The sequence below is a fragment of the Musa acuminata genome, chromosome BXJ3-8 (assembly GCF_036884655.1).
Source record: "Musa acuminata AAA Group cultivar baxijiao chromosome BXJ3-8, Cavendish_Baxijiao_AAA, whole genome shotgun sequence".
NCBI classification, from domain to species: Eukaryota; Viridiplantae; Streptophyta; class Magnoliopsida; order Zingiberales; family Musaceae; genus Musa; species Musa acuminata.
Genome location: NC_088356.1, coordinates 51,491,697 through 51,509,671, shown reverse-complemented (window position 1 = coordinate 51,509,671; position 17,975 = coordinate 51,491,697). Strand labels below are relative to the sequence as shown.

The window sequence follows — 17,975 nt, the reverse complement described above, 5'->3', positions numbered from 1 at the left end:
TTCTGGGTGGTAATATGATGGTGTTTTTTCTCCGCAAATTTTGCTGCAGTAATGTTCCAACACTTTCTTGAACATAAATAATTGTGAAAATAATGATGGGCTGTAGGATTTTGATTCTACGTCGATGTTTTTTAACGTCCTTAAAATAAAGAAGCAAAACATAAGGTTTTCTTTCGATGCGAGATAGAGAGCTCGGTGACGAAAGATGTGGTGGGTTAGAGGTCTCGGCCTTCTCTCCTATTTACGCAAGAAGTACTAGGAATGAATTGTAACATAGGGAGATTAATGCGTCTGGTGCTGTTAGGATGTGACGTGGCCAATGTCGCAGATGTGGTAGAGAGAGAGAGAGAGAGAGAGTCTTATAAGAGCCCGCACAACTATAATCAAATAACGCTAGCACACTCTCCTCGGGCTTCGAAAGGCTACACTTCCCTCCTATTCGCTTTATGGAAGTCGGTGCGATCCAAGGGTTTCCAATTCAGGTTTTCTTTAATCGTCCTTTGGAAGGGTTTTCGATGTTGCTCGTGTTTCTTTGGCGATTTCTCCTGGAACTGATCGCAGGAAACGTCTGCAATTGGCGACGGCGAAAGATCTGAGGGTGTGCCTCTTCGCTGAAGACGACAGGGTTCGATGTCCGGAAAGGTACGATCTTCTCGGTTTTGTCTTTCTATTAGTCGTATCGCTTGAAAACCCTGAGTCTCGATTAACAGAACCCATCGTCTTTGTCAATGTTCCCCTCTTTGCCATCGTCTTGATTAGCTTATCCATGTTTTGCTGGGTTCTTTGCTTATTATTGGATTTGGTTTGAGCTGTGACGGTTTATTGAAAGTCTTTGTTTGAGACCTACCTCTGTCTCTCATTTTATTTGTGAACTCGGTCTCATTTTTATTTTGCATACGTGAGTCGATTCATTCTCATCTTGTGTGCTCTATCATCTCCCTCGTGAGTCATTCATCATGTTTGTTTCCTAATTTTGTTACAACATTTTGTTTTCCCTTTTGTATTTGCATTTGTTCCTTCCCCCCTTAAACCATTCCTAGTGTGCCAAAACAAAAAGGAGAACAAATAAGTGCATTTACATCTCCAACATAAAAAAAATAAGAGGCAACAAATGGATCAAGCTTGTCCAATAAGTCGCATGCCATGCCATGCCAGAACAAGATTCCTACATGACATCGACCAATATGTTTCTAATTTGAAACAAACAAATCAAGACAACCTTGAAAACATCAACTAGAATCTTCCAACAAGCGATGAAGCAAGATTTGTTTTCCCAGTACAAAATGGATGGATCAAGGCTCGTTATTCACAATGATATAGCCTGTCAAAATTATTTCAAGTGCTAACAGAAAAAGGCTATGTTTTGTTAAGTTTTTATCATCCCTGCTACTCTAATTTGGCCTCTTCCTTTTTTGGTGGATCCAGTTGCAAGTAGTAGAAAGGTTCCGTTGGCTCCTCCCTGCAAATCAATAGGATAAATAAATGAAACAATACAAGCAAGGTTTTAAATCTCGATCTGGTATCAATCTATCGCATCAATATAATTCGGGTGTACTAGATGGTATACCAATCCATTCTATCAAAAAAATTAATGAAAAAATAATACCAATTGGCAAACACCGGTTAGTTAGTATATGGCCCCATACCATTGTTTGGAGTTTCTACATAAGAAACAGGCTTTCAACTGTGAGCACTATATGAGTTTGTTTACTGAAGTCAGGCATAGAAACAGAATCAGCTTACATAGAACAGCTACTACAGTTAAAGATGATGCATCATGATCATTATTACATTATCAGGGTGAAAACACTTCTAAAAGGAATTGTGCATGATATTATTGGGTCTTCATCTGCGACGGATGATGATGCTTGATATCACACTGAATAAAAACTCATTTAATTTCTGATTAGATTTCGTGGTGTTTCCACCTTGTAATGTTACGGTCAGCTCTATGTTCGATCATTCGCTGAAGTTGAACTCTATGGACTTCAAAGTGTAATCTCGGATCATCCGAAGAAGATGCCCTTTGTTGACGAAAAAAAAAAGGACAAGAGGGCATATCATGTAGAACAGAAGATATGTTGGCAGGAGAAACAGAAAATTAGCTACAAGAATGAAGTCTGGGCTATTGGCGTCACCCATGTCGGATACAAGTTGCTACCAGGCAACCAAAATAAGTGAAAGCTGAACAGTCCAAATTGGTCAAGTAAAAGCCCAAGGTATAATAAGAACAGTCTGAGAGATACACAGTACCCGGGCTTAGATCGCATGCATTGCCAGAAGAGCTTGAAAGGGCCCGGAACTTTTTTTAATGGATTTCCTTCAAACAAAGCCTGCAAAAAGCATCAGGCAAGCACAATTATTGAACATTTAAGACTTTCATCCTCAAGTATATAAAACTCTAGATAGCGATGGATGATAAATTACAGACGAACAAAGGGTAAAAGGTTTGGTTCTTTTGACTATATATATTGTAGACATATATATTCTGCCATCAAGATATAATTTTTGACTTCTAAAATAAAGAAAAGTAAACGTCCTACATGATCAATCAAACAAAACGAACAAGAAAGAGAAGGCTTTTGGCATGAAACCAACTATAGATCAGATGAAACAGAGTAACAGTAGCTTCTTTTGAAGATGTCAAAAAAAGGAAAACCTGGATAACATCCTCTGCACGATCATTGCATCTGTGTGCCACAGGCTGTCGTGTGTCACCTTCAGGTAAACCCCAGGGGCTTTCTCTCCTTGGCACAGGCCTAGTGCTCATTCTTTTCTCTTTTAATCAGTATCCAAATCACCTCCACCTTTTGAGTCAGACTGCAGTAAAATCAACTTAATCAAATCTAGAATTTTAACAAACTAAGCACTATAGACAAGTGAACAAACAACAAGATTAATATTTTTGGTTTAAAAAAGTAGCAAATATCACATCCTTCTTTGGGAAAAGTTCCAGATACATAAGATTATTTAAAAAAATCAAGCATAGAACAAGACAGATCACAGAGACAGAAAATCTTGAAACAAAGAATCAGGCAAGGATAAGGAAGGTGATTTTGTGATTTTCAACAATGAAAAATAAGAGAAGAGCCAAATAAGGTGAAAGGGAGAGACGTGTTCCTCTTCCTTGTGCCATCTCTAATCTGCAACCATTATGAAGTGCTTGCCCATTTTGCTTCTTGATGGTTTATCAGATAGTTTTCTTAAATTGGCTTGTGATAAGATAGAAATGGTCACCAATGGCTTGTCAGCTTGTCACTGTGGGGTTATCAAATCATCAAAAATGCATTTCAAGAGGAACAAAACCAAACCTATGTAACTCTTCCCACCTGGGAAGAGAACCTGGAGTTGGTCTGCCAATCCTAGATGTGCCCCAAAACAATACGTGGTGCACCACTCAGAATACAGGTTGGATGATGCTAAGCTTGCACTAGGCCTAAATGCACTCAAGCTGGAGTGCGGCAAACAGACATCGAGAGCAATGTGGATGCAAGTGCAACCAATTATTTTTTTTCCAAGAAAAAGAGTAAACATATTAATCCAAAAGCGGTTACAACCTGTGCTCAGGAGATCAGCACACAAAAACAAAAAAGCATGGGGATCCTTCACCATGCCATACAAAAGAAGTTCTATCGGTTCTGGCAGACTTTGCCAACCGATTTGCACAGTTGTTCCCCTCCCTAAACACATGGGAGAGCCTGCAGTGAGAGAAATCAGCTAAGATATGTAAAATGTCCTGAACAAGATTGGCTGCTTGCCAAGGAGGGGAAGTTTGTTTCTCCAAGATCTTAATGGCCAGTTCAGCATCTGCCTCCATGATAATGCTCAAAACCCCTTTCCGTCTTGCATGAATCAGCCCTGCCTTCATAGCAACCAGCTTGTGGATGCAACCAATTATTATTGACTCGATCTATTGCTAACAATGTTCCAAGGATGATGTAGATACAAAATGTTGCTGTAAATTAGACTGTTTTGGATGCAGAAGAGTCAAGTGGCCAATTGAACATCTCAAAGAAGTATTCTCAATGGTAATATTGAACTTCAAATCAATTTGTTTTTCGAACCATTATGGCCTGTTTGGCTCCAAGAAATTGGGACTTTATAGGTAGCCAGTCATTGCATTTCTTTCCTGATAATTGATTGTAACAGTTTAGGAAGCATGCATGCCCACTCACTGATCCCCAAGTGTCCTTTGAAAACTTGCTGTACACACCACCGTCTAGTTTTCTAATCCTTATTGTCCTTTTTCTACCTTCTAACTTATTTTCTTTACTCTAATGCTTTACTCGATTCCTCCAATCTATATTTTCTGTTAGCTCAAACTATCTTATCTGAATAGGAACAATCTAACAGGAGAATCAAATTACACGAACATAAACTCAAACCAAATGGGAAAGTGATAGTGATAAAAATGCAAGAGTAACCAAGAGATAGAACTCATCGAGTCACCATCTAACTCAAACTATTTTGGAATGTGAAGCAACATATGTAAGACTCAAACCTCAATTTCATGATCTCCGATCTTCTATAAATGTATTGAATCACCATTCAACTTAACTCTGATAACCCGAAGCAACAAATATAACGCTCAAACTCAATTTCACGATCTTTGATCTTCTATGGTTGTCTTCAAAATCTTTCGAATTAAGCTTGTGTCTTGAAACTCATTTTATCAGCTCCTGTAGTTTGACGGGTGCTAGATGCTCATTAGAAGTACCCAAACTCTTCACCAAGAAGATTAATGACCAAGCCATATTATTCTTCTTTGATAAATGATTTTCTATATAAACAACTAGTTAAAAACTGTGGCAAACATCTCATGCCTTTCTCAACCAGCCTAAATCCTGTACTTAACTTACTCTAGGGCACATCAATTATCCAGCAGATAAAATAAGAATCACTATTAGTAAACGCCATTACTGTAACTTACACATACCAAAAACTCACAGCAAAAATTACCACAGAAATCATGGAACTCTAAACAAATCTCTTTTAGATGTAAAGCATGGAACCCTATGTAGATCTCCTTTATGACACGAGTCATCGATTCATCAGATAAGCCGGCAAAGTATTTGCAAGAACGTAGCAATAATTAATTAGGAAATCCATTAAACACATATTGCTTGAAACTAATTTTGACTCAAGATCATTCGGTGCCTATTTCATCATAGATCGTTGGAAACCACACATAGTATGATGCTACTAGTCTAGTGATCTTTTAGGGCTGCAAACATGAAAGGAGAGTACCGAAGAACCTAAGGGAGAAGAACCAAGAAGAGAGAGAAGGGTTCCGAACTCTTGCGCGTACCTGCGAGCTTCGAGATGGCGATGGTCTTTGAGAGGGGGGCTAGGGATTTGCGGGTTTGTGTCGTCCCGTAACCCAACACTGAACCGAGTCGGAGCAGGTTCAATTTACTGGACCGAGCCGAACACGTGTCTCCGGTCCGGTTTAACGTAAGGATTTATTATTCCATCTGCTGCTGCCGCCGCCATTCGTAACGACCGCGGATTGTCTTCCTTCTAGAAGAAGATGCTGTCGTCAGAAGGATACGAAGATGACGCAACTGATGTTACGTCACTAAGTCTTATCTATTCATTATGGTCCGTTGGATTGGGGTTTTACGATCGCGTTTCCGGCTCGCACTCGCACCGTTGCCTATAAAAAAGCCGAAGCTTGATGAAGGCCTTCGCGGGCTCGGCCACCCATCATCGGGTTCGACCTCGGCGCACCTGGTGCGGTGTGTGGCTTCTTCCCACACCTCGTCGGCCATGGATGATCTCCCTTCCAAGGTCGCCTCCTACGGTCTCTTGCTCATCGTGCTTGCCCTTGCGCCCGCCATGGTCAACCCGATCGGCGACGGGCGGAGGGCTGACACTTCCGCGGCCGCTTGCCTGGGCCTGCTCTTCGTCCTCCTCCTCGGCACAGGGCTAGTGATGCTCAGCGTGTGGCTCCGCGACTCGCAAGACCCGACCGGCAACCCGCTGCTGGCCGACGCCGATCGCCCGACGGTTGGACCAGGATCCGGTGTACCAAGCGATTAAAACACCGTGACGATGACGACGACAACGACCACCAGATTACTATATATATATAAGATAAGGTGGATATTCTACATATTAGCATATGTTGATTTGGCATTAGAAGTTTATATATGTTTGACTTTTATGTTCTTTGTCAATAGTACCTGAAAGAACTCATGACAATAGCTTCAAAAGATCGTTAGAGCATATATGAGCAGAAAATTTTTGGAGCATAAGGAACCAAGATATAATTAGTTCGCTAGTGAGCACAACAATAATACGAGCATGCAGCTCATCACATTTAACAAAGTAGCAAATGGGTCAATAATCCCCTATTTATGTGCATTTACAGGGAGATCTGCCACTTATAACTTGCGCTGATCCAAGAAAAGACATTCACTGGTTAACAACACATCATTGAGAATAGTAATCATGTTTTTAGAACTAACAACGAAATCAAGCTAGAATCCTTGGCATAACCTAGAGCCCAAAGAGTGTCGGCTTGATCGGCCATTAGCCTAGGCAGCAGGTGGATATTTATCAGCATCCTGCGATGTATCGATATCGGAAGGCGCCATGAATTGCCACATTGGGAAGCCAGGGTAACCGATGATGGGTATCATTAGCTTCTGTGCCGCAGCTTGACCTTTTGCTGTGAAGGGGGTTGCTATTACAGGTGGTGGGTGAGAAACATAGCTCGATCTGAGTTTTATTTGCTGCTCCAGACTCTCATTCTCTGCCTTCAGCTTCTGCTTCTCATCACGAAGCTCATTCTTCTCAGCCTGAAGAGCAATAAAATGTAATTAGATAACAGGTCGACAACTCATGCTAGAAAAGAAGAAAAAAAAATGGAACAGCAAAGTTCCATAATGCTTGAAAAAGATACCTACTTTTTTTTTCCCAAAATTATTGCATTTAATTGAAGCAAATGCATCTATGTTAGCCTTCTAAATAATCTCAACATCACATAGATCTTATTCTGATACAATACAAGCACAGTCATGAGAGATGATGACACAAACTACATATATCTAACGATAGTAATACCAAAGGAAAATCTAAGCTACCTTTAATTCATTTATCTTCTCTTGGAGAATTTCATTTGACTCTTTAAGCTTTTCTGTCTCACTGCGCAGTTGAGTCAACACACGAACAGCATCACTTAGGATAGCAGCTTTGTCCAATTTTGATAACTTTCCAGGTTCAAGAAGAGAGCCCAATTCCAGGAATCTTAAATCAGAAACAAAAATAACAGCCTTGAGGTCATCTTGATGCATGAGGAAAAAGTACCATATTTAGCATCACTGCTGGTTCACACATAATAAATCAGATATCGCACCTGTCATTCAACCTGTCCCTTCTCATTTTTTCTCTACAAGCTTTGGCGGGTGTACTACAGGTTTCTGACCTCTTACTGCAATAAAGCTTTCTGGTCTCAAAAACTGATCAACAAAAATGCATATGAAGTAACAATAATATCCTAAGTTTCACTTATAAGATCAAATTTCGACCGCTTTCCAGTGACTGGTTCTGTGAGGCCATTGGAGTCTGAAAAGGAGCTGTCAATCATGGCAACAGGCAGAAGAAATATGCTTGTTAGAACTTTGAAAAAAAAAAAGAATTTGAATAGAAGAATCACTGAAGATATCCAAAGAATAAAAATGCATAATATACAATACTTAAGTTAAAATCATAGAAAAATGACAAAAATTAAAAACCATAGCAGCTTCCAAATGATTCATACAAACCATAAGAATGTGATCGATGACTACGATGCAAAGTACTGATTTTTGCTGAAAGAATTATGAAGATTCTCAAAACCATTTCCACTATATTGACACCCAAGACCAAATAATGCAATGCCCTGAAGGATCTTCAGCTCCAAGGTCCTTATGGAACACATAAAATCTAGTAGTCTAAATTTACAGAAAATATGAACCATGGTGATTAATCTAAGACAAGTCCTTAAGTGTGTTTACGTATGCCCCAACATACTTTTATGATTTTAAGTATCCATCTAAATCCAAATGATCCTCTCCAATATGGAATTTTCATGTCATCTTTTATGATTGTCAGTATCTGTATGAATAATTTGCCTAATTCTCATGAACCAGAGCCACCGCACTATCCAATGGGATTTATTAGTCAGATACTCATTTGAATTTTAATAGGAATCTTTTAATGGATCATTAGTCAACAGATAGAGTGGTTATTATCATACGATGTAGAGTACGAACCCTGTGGACTATCAATGAACAATACGATTCTGAAAAGATTAACCATACATATATTGAAATTTACCCCACTGATACGATCCAGTCATAAAGCACATATTGGTTAGAAAGGGATAGATTGGACTAAATTGATGAAATGAGTCATCTCAGCTATTTAATGATAAAATGATTTGTTGGATTGCTCCTAAGCAATGTATGCATTAATTATAAAGAGCTTGCTTTAGCAATCATCACAAGATAAAGTAGATCAAACTTATCTTGGCACAAGTCAATTCGATGACAAATCAAAGAAACTGAATTGGAAACTTGAAGTGTGAATTGGACAGAGTGGTCATGTAAGATGGCATAGTCAGCTCTAAGGTGTGGGCACAGTTTGCATGGCAGAATCAAAGCTTTTTCCTCACTTGTTATGAGGCAATAAAAGAAATTTTTTTATGCAATTTGTTTCTTTGTCTACTTCCAATATTAAAGTATAGTACAAACCTTAAAACATCCAACTTTTCTCTAAATTCATGCAGCATATGCATGGTTTACTCCTTCCTTAATTATGTTGTGTCCTTTTCGGAAGTTGTGGGAAATTTCTTGTTTTGAGCATATAGACTAGTAATAGCATTTGGTTGTTCTTCTCGATGGATGGACCACTTCTGTTCTTCTAGCTCTGTTAATGTCTGCAGGTTATGCAAAGATTTTAATCAAAAACTTCACCCAGATCAGCATGGGACACGTTCAAAAAGTCCTCTGCGACTACAAATAAAATATTTCCTATTCCATGTGTTGCATAGAACATTTCCTATTCCATGAGTTTCCGAAACACCTTAACTTGGTAGCATCTGATAAATTAAATCTACACAATGAAGAGATAATACTCTCTGTGATGCATATAGTACATCTCACCACCATCCAGGAAAAAGTCAATCGAGTTTCGACTTTTCAAGTTATCCTATTTAAGGCCCATAAAATGCAATAAGTGTTATACAGCACCTAAACAAAGTTTTCATCTTTCTATGACCAAATTACAAGATGATCAATATGTCTTCTCACTAACTTGCATCTTGCTCAACCCCCTCTTAGATCAGTGTAGAAGAGTGAAGATTCACCGTACAAATCACTCTCTTCTATTATGTAGATACCAAATATAGATTGCAATTGAATAGGCAAAATCAACAAACCCAACATCCACATGCTACGTGATCGGTCGAAACAATATTCCCACCCTAATCCACTCCATAAGGTTTTCTTGCTACATATATCCACAATACTACCAATGATCATAGCAACTCTCAATATCATACTATGATTCAATAAAACACTAACCTTAGAAGATCAAAAGTAACTACATGCATCAAACATTAATAGATCAAGAAAGAAGAAACAAAGCCGCAACTTTAGGAGACACCAGCTCTCCAGTTCATCCAAGAAGAGTGTTAGACAGTTCTCGACGACAACCGCAACGAGATCCCAAAGTATCGGATTCGAAATCACCTGAAGGAAATATTGAATCCCGGGGGAGCCCAGCAAAAGCCGCCGTTGACCCCCGCGAGATCGCCCTCGGAGGCGTGCATGTCGCCGATCAAGTCATCCAAGAACCAAGCAGGGTTTTCGGACGAACCCATCACCGATACTCGTCGGAACCCTCGCGGCCGGCGCTCGTTGGCGGATTCAGGGAACGGTTCGCCGTCGGGAGATCAATGGGTTTCCCTCTCGCCTTTCTCTTTCCGCCCTTTTACCGGCCTCGAACGTTAATGAAGTAACAGAGGAATACTTTCCTTACAGACTCCCAACGCAACGTCCCTCGAACCTCACCAGCCTTGTTATCGGACAACTTGCAGCGCACTGTGGGGCCCAAATGAACTCCCATCTCAGTCTGCAGCCACCGTGGGTAGCAATTCAGTACAAAATAAGAACAGACAGATGAGAGATAAATAAATGAGGTGGACTTGTGATGATAGATAAGATTGTGAATTTTAATATACTATCATGATATTTTATTTTTCATATATAGCTGTGATTTTAGATTTGGTTTCATTGAAGAATAAAATAATATGACATTATTTTTAGAATCATTTTAATGTTCAAAGAGAACATATTATATATTATTATAAAAATAAAAATAAATTCATTATATCAAATAACATATATAACGTTTATTTATAAGTGGACGACGTATCACTTATACAATAATACACTAACCAACTCAGATGTTTTAATAGAAATAAATTATATATCTTTTTAATATATTTGTGTTTTTAGTGATTTAGATCATAATGATCGATCGATTATATCTATTATGTTTAGTTAAAATTAAAATTCTTAGAGTTGTAAATTAAGTACTTATTTTTACTCAAACCTAATCTAAAATTTCATCCAAGGATATCCAAATCAGTCTAAAGGAAACAGTATTGCTCATCAAATTCTGAGGGATTGGGATCAGCTCATTTGTATGATAAAAGTGGAATGCTTACTATTAAAGAACAGCAGTGGAATTAGAAATTGGCATCTTGTGTTGTCTACTGACAGGGAGCAGATAAAGATTCCAAATAGGAGCAGCAACCACACATGAGTGTCAGGGAAGAACATGCAGACAAAGGCTACAGCCACTCCACTTCTCAGATACAAGGAGAAAGAAAGAGGACATGGCTGTAGCTTCATGTTCTTCTCTCTCTCTCTCTCTCTCTCTCTCTCTCTCTCTCTCTCTCTTCATAATATGATATTAATGGGCAAAATATGACCACTTCCAACAACAGCTCTCTCTCTCATCCTGCAGTGGTGTGTACTTGTGTTCTTCTTTGCAGGCATGAACTCTTGTGACATCTCTTTTTTCTGTGGTCTGTGTGATCCAAGCATTACTTCATGTCAGGCAACGACTCCAAGCCTCTGATGTCATCCATGGATGGTGACTCCGAAAAGAGAAATCTTATCCGGTGGTGATGAAAATAAAGAATTAAGAAAAAAGAATGATAATTGTAGTGCATTATGTTTCATTAATTAACAGTGAGCATAAAAACTTAGCCTTTTAATCCTTTTCTTGAGCCTAAATCAAATAGTTAAGGATAGGAAGAAAGAGGGAGAAGAGATGATCAATATTGTGAATAATTCCCCCTCATGAATCTATTCCAATCATCTCAAATTAATCTCGAGTTCCAAATGTTAAGAACAAGGAAAAGAAGATTACCTAATAGCCTTCATAAGTTCCCTTCCCCCCCCCCCCCCCTCCCCCCCCCCCCAAAAACAAAAGAAATTGAAAGAAAATTACTATTAAAATAAGAAAAAAGAAACCAAGTAATGAAAGGTGAGTCTAAGGTGGTTCAGCGGTCTATTTGTCCTCTAGGCATGGGCCGGGCCGAGCGCTTGGTAAACCGGGCTTGGTGGGCCGAAGCTGACAAGCGGCGGCGCGGCCGTGGAACTGGCCGGCGGGGGAACGTCGGTGGCGGTGGCTGTGGGCGGCGCAGGCGGCAGGATGACGGTCGGTGGCGGCGTGGTGGGCGGCGTGGGAACGTCGGTGGCAGCGGGCGGCGGAGGCGGCACGGGGATCGTGCCCGCGGGAATGGCGGCGGCGGGGAAGGGTGGGGCCGTGGAGGCGGTGGCGGTGTCGGCGGGAATGGGGTCGGGGAAGATGGGCCGGCATCCGGCGGCGGTCAACGACGATGACTGGCAAGGCTGGGCGGCTGCCTTGTGTGCCCAGCCGTGCCGGACGAGGCCGAAGCCGACGACGAGGCCCACCACCACGAGCGCCCCTACGAGGAAGAAGAAGATCTTGGTCGCTTTCCCCACGTAACACATCCTCCTCTCTTATCTCCTTCAGAGGTTTCAGACCATGGAAATCACAAGAAGAAGAAGAAGAGAGAGAGAGAGGAGCAGTGACCAAAACAGAGGCAATCGGCCTCTCTCTCTTTATTTTGTTGTTGCTTGTGTCGGGCCCCCGCTGCACGCGTTCACGTGAAGCTGAAAGCCAAGAGAGATAGAGAGCTACAGAGTAAAGGAATATAAATAAAAGGGGAAAAAGAAAAAGGAGGAGTACTGGCTGGAGACACCTTTTGACCACAAAAATCACACCTTCACTCACTTCACATGTTGGGCCCACAGGGAGGTGTAATAATGGGTGCAAAAGTATAGGTTTTTGTTGTGTACATAGGCAGATGGAGCTCAAAAGTACTGCATACATGTGAAGTTTCTTGGGAATTAGATCTGACAATGGTGCTAATTTTAGTTAGGTTTTGGCCTCAATGATAGAGAGAATGAGCCTCTTATTAAACGAGCACTACACAGAATGCTCACAAAGAAGAAGATGCAAAAGGGGGTTGAAAAGTGAAGATGATGTCCTTTGTTGCTCCTATTGTCCTTTTTAAGTGGTCCTCTTACTACTTGATTAGCTGTTTTGCATTCATGTGTCAACTTATGAGAGGTTGAGTGATGGATTTGGAAGTTATGAGAGGAATCTCTCCTCTTATTTAAACATGAGATGTTGGGAGGAGAAGCCATTGTTTCTCAAACCAAACACAAATTTCTTGATACAGATAAGAGATCTTAGAATGAATCAAATATCATAAAAACATAAATGTCACAAAAAAAACACAAATTCACTACTTCAGAACATGATAACAGCATGCAAAGAGACCATATTAGAGTAAAGGTAGTGATTCCAAATTCATAGACATAACAAGTACAAAAATGAATGATTTCAATGAAAAAAAGAAGTTTCCATGACAGAGTAGAAAACATTCCAGGAGCATAACTGCTCTTGATTACAAATGGAATGCAACAACAAACTTCTACAGAAGGGATTTAAAATGTCATACATGAAGCAACTTGATGCCTTGATGCTAACTGGATGCCTCTTCTTTCTTTTCCTTTCTTTCTTTCATAACCTTTTTCCAGTTCTCTGTGCTGTCGATTATTTCGCCAGTTTTGATGAGGTAGCGGACTCTGGTTCCGTCCTCGAGGATTTTGTGACCCACTCTGCTCGCCACTTCTTTTTCTTTAGAGTAAAGCATCACATTTGAGCTGTGGATAGGTGCTTCAATCTGTTCAGAAACAGTTCGTTGTGCAGGATAACTCAGGCTCAACACATGAGAAAGCAATGGAAGGAGTAAAGTTCCAAGAGAGGAAAGCCTGATCCTGCCATTTGCTCATTCATAAACATGAATGGAAGTTCAGAAAATAGAGAGCATACCTTGACAATCTGCCCAGGTTCACCTTGTTCTCTGCTCTTCATGTGCTTTGTTTTCAGGTTCAAGCCTTTTACAATCACAGTGCTGTTATGCCTGAAAATGCGAGTAATTTCCCCAATTTTACCGTTCTCATGGCCTGTGATAAGTTTGACTGTGTCCCCTACCTTAACATGCATTTTATGCAGTATGGGAAGACTATTTGGTTTACATTCCTTGCGCTCCCAGCGTTTAAGCTGCAATAGAAGATGAAAAATATAAAGAAAGCGATAAGATCATCCACAGAATAATTCACCCAGTTCGGTGCTCATTGGTAATCTAATTTCCGATAGCTCATAACGGAAATAGTTTAGCACGATCATCTTCAATATAGAACATGCAGAAGAACTGATGAACTAACCCTCATTACTATAGTGCATGGCTGGTCCACCGATTTAACCTGCAACAAGAAAATGCAACACACTTATGTTAATTACAAAAGATCAATAATGGGGAAACCATGCACTACAGAGATGTGAAAAAATCAAAATTAGCATCACATACAGGGCCCAGATATTCTAAAAGTATTTGAGGACTTGGACATCTCAGATATTACTTAATTCAGCTTAGTCATAAAATTTATCCAGCACAGCAGCTCAATAATCAGAACATCATACAAAGCAACATTTCATAGTTGCTGATATAATTTACAGTGGTCCTATTGTATGTTTGTTATCTACCGACTTCAGAAAATACATAATCAATATACCTTCTTATGCCTGAACCATCCATTTCTCTGAAGACAATTTGTTTCGAGTAGTACTTACTGATCACAACAGTATTGTCTCTAAAAAATATTATGAGCCAAATTTGTATTTGTGGACATTCATAGTTGATGTTTGATGATAAATTTTAAGGTTTTTCTTCTTTCATTTTATATTTATTAAGATACATAGCTTAGCTTAAGAGTATTTTGTGAAATAATAAATAGGTAACCAAACATCATTATCAATTTTAAGGAATATGCTTGAAAATGGTAACATACAAAGAATAGGGTCAATTGATTATAAAAATCATCATCAAATTCTTCATAGCACATGCTATATGATTTGGTGATGTTTTACCTTTCTTGATATTCCAAATTGGATAATGTTTAATCATAACATGGAAAAATTGCATAAGTCCCAAGCCTTACATATCCCCTCTGCATATGTGTTCGTTTCCGGCCTAGAACAAAGAATTTGGTTTAAGCCAAGTTGAACAAATTGCAAGTGGCTATAAGGATGAGCCAATCGTCTCAACATGGTTTAGTTGCATATGACTTAAGGCTTAGTGCAGGTAAGCAATTAGTTTTAAGCTGGATGATTCAAATGACACAAGTTTCACAGAAAGGTGCTACCTATAGGCATCCATGCCTCTCTTACTCGTAGAGGCTATTAGACATCATATGAGAAGCAAGGATATATAAAATATAAAGAAAATTGCCATTTGCAATCACTTGTCAAATTCTTGATGCCAAAATATACATTGTGCAACTAAATCAGAGTTTCTAATTCCACATGCTTGTTCTTCTTGATCCCCTTATGCAACATTTTTGAGAAAACACAGTTTTTTGTTCCTCTCAAAATCCAAATAGTATAATTTTAACACAAACTAGCAAAAAAGATCGTTTTCTATATACGCTATAGAGTTCATTAGTAAGACCAGCAAAAAGTAAACACAAAAGAGCACTCAGATGGCTACTAAATAGCATCAACCACTAATCGCTTAAAATCCTTGTTCTGAAAAAGGAACCGGTTGCTTTAGTTCTCTGAGAAACCTCAATTCCTAGAATTAGAAAACCGAAACGTCAGAGGAATTCTAACTCTTTGTATTTTCCTACCCCTAAAACCGAAGTCCATTGGTTCCAATTTACGCTGTTGAGAGAATTCAGAAACGAAATCAAAGAATAAACAAAAGAAAGTTCTTTCCACGGTCGACAATCAAATTTATGAAGTAAAATTCCATCTAAAAGTCATCTTCTCCGCATTTTCCTCTCAGGAAGTCGGATTAAGGCACAATAACACATCAAATGAGTTCAAAAACCAAACATTTCAGAAAGTAAGGGCAGAGGGGCAGAGAGCTAACGGGCGTCGATAGGAGTGGGGGAGAGAGGCGCTGGCCCAAGAAGGAATTGGAGGAGATGGAAAGGGATGCCATCGAGCTCTGTAGCGCCACCATCGTCGCCATCTTCGAGCGCTCACTTCTGCGCTTGGGAGTTTCGGATAAAGCGCAGAAGGGGTGAGTGGATGTCCCTCTTTACCCCCTTTTTTTTTATTGATTATATATATATATATATATATATATATATATATATATATATGCACACACACACCCTCAACATTAAGTAATTCTCATAATTGTGCCAATATATATATACGAATTTAGCATATATAACCTTATAAATCTAAAATTTTCCAATAAACTATTTTGTGTATATCTTTCATTTAACAGTTAGTTAAAACCCTGAATAATATTAATATCCTTTAAACTTAACTAGTTAATATTAGGTATAATTAGCTATGGTTAATCTAGAGTTTTCGATGAATATTAATAGTAGAAATATGTGTTATATATATATATATATATATATATATATATATATATATATATATATATATATATATATCTATCTATCTTTGTCACATGTTACAGTTAGTATAGTCCTAAATCGAAAGGGTGCAGACAATAACAATTGGTTTGGCTGTTTGATGAAGCAACGCAAACTTAGATTGCTACGTGAAGGATTGGAAATCCGAAAGGAGAAAGAAAGAAACAAGCACAAGCATCTCCAAGTTTATCACGTGTCTTAGAAGACTTTGATGCTTTTAATTTATGAAAGAGTTCCAATAAATGAATCAAAAAGATATTCCAGAACTCATCGCATTATCCAATACCCAACCTGTTATATAAATATGATTCAAATGATAAGTATTAAATAATATAATGGTCATAATGAGATATTTTTAACATGAATGTGAAAATAAATTTTTTGAATAGGGATTTAGATTTATATGGATTAACCTAAATGATTTGTAAAGAAAATGAAATAAATATAAATTTTGGCATGAAGATTTAAGAAATTTATTTATGATTTTAAACAAACTTCTAAATAATAATATATAAAGTTTCTTAACATTATTATTTTCTTTATATTTAAGGAAAAATATTGTTGATCAATATTTATATATGAATATCATTGAAAACTAGTTTATTATATTGATCTTATTTATAGATAATAATTTACTTACTATGGTCTTAGTTTATTATAGTAAATCAAGAAATTTTTCTCCAAAAATTCTAAGATAGTTAATATGAATAAAATAATTTATGTTATTGACATTGAGATATTCAGAAATAATCTTAAAGATTGTTAAGACTATCTTAGAAATGATATATTGATTGAGTCTTATAAAGATTAAATATATAGCTTCTTCAGTAAATAACAAAAGTAAAAAATTTTAGACAAAACAAAAATTATAAAATAATTTTAAAATTTTAAATAAAAATATTTATTATATATGTACAATTAGAAGTATATTATATGCTCAAGTCAGACTAGATATCAATTTTGTAGTCGGAATACTAAGTATATATTAGAGTTATCCAGAAATTAAACACTAAAAGACTATAAAAAAATAATAAGATTTTTGAAATAAAAAGATAAAAGATTATATGCTCACATATATGAAATTTAATTAACTTAAAACAATACTTTTTTAGACACTAATTCTATAATTAAAAGAAAAATAATAATATATTATTTTATTATCAACTATAGAAATACATTTTATAACATGCTTTGAAATTACTAATCTAGCTTTATAACCATAAAATTTTATATCAATATTTGATGTGATCTCAGACTTAATTATCAACGCTGAAGATACTTTGTGACATACCACAATATTTTTCTTCTCTAAAAATGATAAATACTCTATTAGTTCTGTACATTATGGTATAAAATATTTGATGATTAGAGAAAATCTAAAAATAATTAATGTCAATTAAGAACTTAAATTCCATTATATTGATTGTTGATCTATTCACTTAGAACCTAAATTTTTTAAAAATATATGTTCTTATGATTGAATTTATGAACAACCCATAAAAAATATAATATTATATATTTAATTAATATTATAATTAATATTTTTATTTTATATATTTAAAGTTATTTGTTTATATTATCTTATTCCTATTCATGTATGTATATACTATAGTTGAATATGATAACATAAGATAAAATTTAAAAAATATTTTAAATTACATTAAAAATGACTAATAATATTATGATATATAAAAGAAAACATGACATTGATAACGATCGCTATGACTTAAATTAATAGTTAGACTTAATATGATATAATATTTATTTAAACTTATTGATAGTTTTATAAAATTTATGTGCACATGTAAAAAAAATTTAAAAAAATTAAAATTTAATTAAATAAAATAATTTTAAAATAATTTTTTATTAATTTTAATTTTATTTCATTTATATCTTGTAAATTAATGAGCAACTGTAAAAATATTA

General features: G+C 37.1%; 4 protein-coding genes across 5 annotated transcripts; all 4 read right to left on the bottom strand.

Annotated features, from left to right (window-relative positions):
- Positions 1 to 1,112: 1,112 nt before the first annotated feature.
- LOC103995632 (uncharacterized) lies at positions 1,113 to 5,413 on the bottom strand. 2 transcript variants are annotated; one of them, XM_009416264.3, is made up of 4 exons: positions 5,309 to 5,413; positions 2,660 to 2,820; positions 2,254 to 2,333; positions 1,113 to 1,459 (listed from the first exon to the last, which is right to left on the bottom strand). In XM_009416264.3, exons 2-4 carry the CDS (start codon positions 2,768 to 2,770, stop codon positions 1,387 to 1,389), a joined length of 264 nt encoding a protein of 87 aa, XP_009414539.1. In that variant the 5' UTR covers positions 2,771 to 2,820; positions 5,309 to 5,413; the 3' UTR covers positions 1,113 to 1,386. The 2 variants fall into 2 exon arrangements, with proteins under 2 accessions (XP_009414539.1, XP_009414540.1); XM_009416265.3 differs by having other exon boundaries at positions 5,248 to 5,314.
- An 871-nt stretch (positions 5,414 to 6,284) lies between these two features.
- On the bottom strand, positions 6,285 to 9,986 carry LOC135644622 (transcription factor ILR3-like). Its single transcript, XM_065162363.1, has 5 exons — positions 9,738 to 9,986; positions 7,533 to 7,580; positions 7,361 to 7,435; positions 7,089 to 7,251; positions 6,285 to 6,803 (listed from the first exon to the last, which is right to left on the bottom strand). The coding sequence occupies exons 1-5, from the start codon at positions 9,866 to 9,868 to the stop codon at positions 6,540 to 6,542; spliced, it is 681 nt and encodes a 226-aa protein (XP_065018435.1). The 5' UTR covers positions 9,869 to 9,986; the 3' UTR covers positions 6,285 to 6,539.
- Positions 9,987 to 11,579: 1,593 nt separating this feature from the next.
- On the bottom strand, positions 11,580 to 12,035 carry LOC103995635 (uncharacterized protein Os04g0629400). Its single transcript, XM_065161772.1, has one exon. It carries the CDS (start codon positions 12,033 to 12,035, stop codon positions 11,580 to 11,582), a length of 456 nt encoding a protein of 151 aa, XP_065017844.1.
- An 839-nt stretch (positions 12,036 to 12,874) lies between these two features.
- Positions 12,875 to 15,703, bottom strand: LOC103995636 (large ribosomal subunit protein uL24c). The gene is made up of 4 exons (XM_009416271.3): positions 15,527 to 15,703; positions 13,821 to 13,859; positions 13,426 to 13,656; positions 12,875 to 13,276 (listed from the first exon to the last, which is right to left on the bottom strand). The coding sequence occupies exons 1-4, from the start codon at positions 15,626 to 15,628 to the stop codon at positions 13,076 to 13,078; spliced, it is 573 nt and encodes a 190-aa protein (XP_009414546.2). The 5' UTR covers positions 15,629 to 15,703; the 3' UTR covers positions 12,875 to 13,075.
- Between the last annotated feature and the right edge of the window lie 2,272 nt (positions 15,704 to 17,975).